Consider the following 5362-nt stretch of genomic DNA (forward strand, 5'->3'; position numbering starts at 1 on the left):
CCTTAATACCTTAAAAACGGTCCGGAGGTGGCTAACGCGGTCGTTTAACGAATAGCTATAGCCCACGATTAAAGTATACCACCAGTTGTCTAAGTATGGGTGGAATAGCTCATTGTGGAGGGTGCAGAACGTGGCAGGGGCATTGGTGAGTCCAAAAGGCATAACCAGATCAAAGGCCCGATTGGTTGCTTGCTTGTCACAGGGGTCGTCTTTGGCTCTCCTTCCGCGATACGCAACTAGTAGTAGCCCGACTGTAGATCCAACTTCGAGAAGTATCTCGTGCTTTGGGCGAAGAAGTCTGCAATCAAAGTGGATACTTATTCTTGATGGCTAGGTTACCTTGTTGAGCGCCCGATAATCAATGCACAAGGCTCCTGCTTCTTCTGGAAGAAAGCGGGGGCTCCCCAACCTTTAATTTATCAAGTACTTGCTGCACTTCCTGAGAAAGAAGTCGTCTTGGTATTGGATCCGCTCTTCTGTTAGCATGAAATGAATTAGATTCTATTAATCTTCTTTATTCTTAAGAGAACCCCCCACCCGAACCATTCTTAAGACCACCAAGCCCTCTCGAATGAGTTCTACTATAGAAGCTTTCAACGTACACCCGGGGAAAAATCTTTCACTCACTGAGAAGTGAAACCCTGTGACTAGATCGTCCTGAAGACGGATGCGACGGGAAGAAGTGGCATTTGAAAGTGTTGCTGACTTAACATTTAGGTTTCGGCATAACAAAGCTTGCACTGTCTTTTCGCACTTAGGCGCACAGCGTGCCATTGGTAATGATTCCACTACGGTGCCACAAATTCGCAAGCTGATCCTAAGTAATCGTTGTTGTTCATTGGATTCCGGAGGAACTACTTCGTTAGGATTGGGAAATTGCTGCGATTCTTCCTGAATAGCCTGGATTCTCCCGTCGAGAGTCACTTTGAAAGTATTACCTAAACTCTTCCGACTGAATATGATAAAGCCTATAAAACAACGAGCTACTATCATTTCTTCATTATAGATTGAGATCTTCTTCGAACTTAATGCACAAATAAATAGAATAGCAGCAAATAACATCTTTCTAGCCTGTATATTCGTGGAACTCAATCTCATTTAGAAAGCTTCTCTCTATCTTTCAGCAACTGAACGGGAAGTGGTTTAGGAAAGGACTTTAGAATCGGATGCGCTCGCCCAGCGAGAAAGGCCCTGACCCTGCCAACCAAGTAAAAAGAAAAAAGAAAGAAGAGAACGAAAGGAGAAGAGAACTTCGTATTTTGGTAATTCTCTAGGAGTCATCTTTAACCTTGAATGCTATTAAGAAATTCTACAGCAAGAGTCCCTCGGACTCGGAAAGTAATAACGAAAATGGCTAACCCAATAGCAGATTCCGCAGCTGCCACCGTTGGAACCAATGAAGCAAATGATTGACCCATCATATCATCCGAAGAAACGGAAAATACCAAAAAGTTCAAATTCACAGCTAATAACATTGATTCAATTGGCATTGACATAATAGGAATATTTCGTCTATTAAGGAGGATTCCCCGAATACCTAAAATAGAGATGATCATAGAAATGTGAAATATTTGATAGGATCCATTTCGTGAACGTGGAATGTAAGAGAAATTCAAATGTTATAACTCCAGTACGTCAGGAAGGCTATGTCATTTACAACCCCGGCGTATTTTGGATGCTTGAAGGCCCCGCTGACTCGAAGTTCTTTAGAAAGATTCTTATTTATCGATGGTGATCGGTCATGGTATCCATAACATTGCTTCTTTTTCGGCCAATTCTAAGAAAGAAAAATCCCGAAAAATCCGTCAATAAATGACGAACCCCATTATACAGATGATAGGACAGGGCTAAGGCAGTAATCTCGACGGAGATTAGGATGAGCTTTGATGAAAAAAATAAGAATTGGTAGAAATTTTCATAGGTGAAGCAAATCAAACCTATTTTCAGACAAAGAAGATAAAAAAACAAAACTATAGTGGCTAGGAAAGCCCCGGAGATTCTATGGAAAATTGGAAACGTCGAAGTAAGCTGTGGCTTATAAATAGGAAGATGAGGAGATAACGGGCGAAAGATATTCATGAGATTAGGTTGGATTTATGTTCATTGGCTCTGCTCGCGGAGCGGCATACCGAAAAAAAGAAAAGCCTTATCGGATTGGAATCGATGACTTACATACCACCGAAATTTTTAACATACTCAAGGGCTTGTATAAAGTGCGGGCTTTGTATACCGTGGTTGACTAAGACTAAATATATATGTTGGAGAACAGCTAGATCTTCCACATCTAGGTGGATATGTGCAGCGACCTGCTGTATGGTCAACCCTCCCGGGAATCAAAAATCATTGGCGCTATTCATATTTCCATATAAATGGAACAAAGCTTCAAGCTTATTACATATTACTTGTCTTTTAACATAAATATTGTTATTTTTATTGTTTAATTGTTTTATTTAATTTTCTTAAAATGAATTGTATTCATAAGAGCATATATATTTTTATCTTTCATAAATAATTGTTTTCTATAAATATTTTATAATTTATCATTTATAAATAGACATTTGTCATTTAAGATATTTTATTCTTTTTAGTTAGTTTTTTTTTGAAATTATCTATGTTATTTTATAAAGATTTTTTGTGCCATATCAATGATATTAATAAAAATTATAATTTATTATATAGTTCAAAAGCAACAAGTTATAGAATGTAATTTTCCTTTTAAAAAATATATTAAATTTGATTGTATTTCATTTTTGATTGCTCGATGGTTGATTTTAACTAATGAGCTGTTGAAAAGAAACTATTAAACAATTAAAATTCTATAACGAGCTACTTAGAAACTAAAAGTAAACGAATACAAATTAAAGTATATAATATTTTTAATTATTATAATAGTTGAATAATAATAATATCATATCATTGCATGAATTTGTAATGACATTACAAAAAACTACTCAACATATAATTTTAATATCATTTATTATAAAAATATAGCGTCATTTCTATATATTTTTATTATTATATTCATATGTTCTACATATACTGTATAAAGTTGTTTTCATCTACAAAAATTTAACTTTTTAGAAATTATCTTTGATTTTTTTTATATTATTCAAATAAAAAATATATCAATATCATATGTTATAACATAAAATAAAATAAAATTAGAAGATAGACTACATTATTTTTGAAAAAGAAAAATAATATTTGTTAAAAGATTGTATTTGTATTCAAACATTGTAAAAATTAACTCACAGACTAAAAACCAATCAAAATAAAAGCAAAATACAACTAGCATGAAGATCAATTAAAGAGCAACAAACGAGCTACCAATAAGCCACCAATAATTAACCATTTAACTACCAATAATCAACCATAGAGCAACGGTAACAAGCTATCAAAAGTAACTAAATAAAATTGATGAGCAATTAAAATCAACCAACAATCAACAAATATTCAATACAAAAATATTTTTCAAGTATTGTAATACAAGATATTATACAAATATTATTTCATAAAATGTGTAATCTCTAGTTTCTAAATGTTTTTATTTTATATATCCGAAAAGTTAAAATTTAAAAAATATTTAACCAAAAAGTCAAATATATATTCAGAGCACTAAATTAAGTTTAAATCGTCTATTTAGGTATTTTACCGAACATGTTATATACATTATAAGAAATTAATCTAGATGCATAATAAATAAAAATCTACAATGATATTATTTTATTTACTATAATTTTAATATAATCAATATTGAAGTTTATAATGTTATATTGGTGAATCTTCATTGAGCATGTATTGCTTTGTTGATATTTTCTAGTAGTAAGGGTTCATATCAACGAGGTATAACTCAAGTTATATAAACGCTGGACAACTTTTTGTTAAAATTATGGGTTCAATTTTTTTTAACAAACGCTCTCACTCTCTAATTATTAAAAAATAAAAAAAATAGTTATGATTCATAAAATTTACTATATTATTTTTAAAATAAGTAAATTTATTTAATCTATTTTAAATTCTATTAGAATTAAAAATATTAAATGAAATTTTGAAATGTGCAATTTTTTTTAAATTATACTAAGATATTTTAAATATTTAAAAGAAAATTAATAATATACATACAAAAATATTTTAATAAAATTAATATTTATTTTTATTTTTTTAATAATTATGAAGGAAGAGTACTTGGATAAGGAATTAAAGACACGACTTTAGTATAATGATGTTTTAGTTAAATTAATATAACTTACAAAGTATTTTTATTTTTTAATAATTATTTAAGAATTTTAATATATAAAAAACAGTCAAATACGTTAAAAGATAAGTCAACTAATTTATTAGTATCATGCAAACAAGATCATTATCTTCTATAAAATAATTTATTAGTTTATATATTATAGTAAGGTGCTTGAGCTAAAATTAGAGGCTTCCTATAATGGATGGACTAACTTTGTTCATATGTAATATAGTCACAATGTATATACAGTTGCAAAGATGAGAATTAAAAAAGCGTAAAAATGCTAACTTTTCACTCGAGGGGTATAAATGAAAAGCAGTGGAGTAAAACGAGTGTATACGTAGATAACTCTTTTATATATACACCTAATTTATGTAACATAAGAAGTTGCCAAAATACTCTTTTCTTAAGTTTATTTTTGGGTTCTTTTTACACAAACAACCTATTAGATTAGGTTACTCATATAATTGGGCGAATCCTCTTAGATTGTTCTTAGAGGGCGAATCTCTTGGGACTCGACCACAACTTGCTTGGGCGAGTCTTAGGGTTCATTTTGGTGGGCGAGTCATATGAGACTCAGTTCATTATATTATTCTGAAATTCGGTTTCTATCATTAGCCCCCTGCAAGTAAGCTAATGTCTTGGTATTTATGTCTTGTTTAATCTCAGTTCATGGATTTTGGACATGTATTATTGCAGTCTCCATGTGTCCTTCATCCGTGGTGTATCGAAGGATTTTAACTCTTCGATTTCTTAACTGTCACCATTGCTTCGTTGTTGTGTTTGCGCGTTATATATTTCATCATCATCTTCTTCTTCTTTTTCTCTTTCATTTTTCTATCTGAAAATTTCTCTTAAGCTTTAAACTTCTTCTCTTTTGACCTTTCTTGTTTAGGTTTTTGGACTTTCGCTTCCTTTTCTCTCAAGGCTCTCCTTCCTTCATCTGATTCGAAGTATTTTTGGGCAATCCCATCAAGTTTGAGAAGGACATTGGTTCGTTAATTAGTAACTTGTCTACCAACTTTATGAATCTTGCTCCTTCTCCAAGGGCATGTATCGCCATAGCGACGTTTAGGCCGTCGATCTTCATTACTTCTTTGTTGAATCTCTATATGTATCTTCATA

At 31.7% G+C, this 5362-nt stretch overlaps 1 protein-coding gene across 1 annotated transcript; it reads right to left on the minus strand.

The window, feature by feature from the left end:
• Positions 1 to 448: 448 nt before the first annotated feature.
• On the minus strand, positions 449 to 1714 carry LOC126686132 (ATP synthase protein MI25-like). Its single transcript, XM_050380163.2, has 3 exons — positions 1289 to 1714; positions 1173 to 1197; positions 449 to 1093 (listed from the first exon to the last, which is right to left on the minus strand). Exons 1-3 carry the CDS (start codon positions 1554 to 1556, stop codon positions 505 to 507), a joined length of 882 nt encoding a protein of 293 aa, XP_050236120.1. The 5' UTR covers positions 1557 to 1714; the 3' UTR covers positions 449 to 504.
• Between the last annotated feature and the right edge of the window lie 3648 nt (positions 1715 to 5362).

Source organism: Mercurialis annua, linkage group LG6 (genome assembly GCF_937616625.2).
Source record: "Mercurialis annua linkage group LG6, ddMerAnnu1.2, whole genome shotgun sequence".
Lineage (NCBI taxonomy): Eukaryota > Viridiplantae > Streptophyta > Magnoliopsida > Malpighiales > Euphorbiaceae > Mercurialis > Mercurialis annua.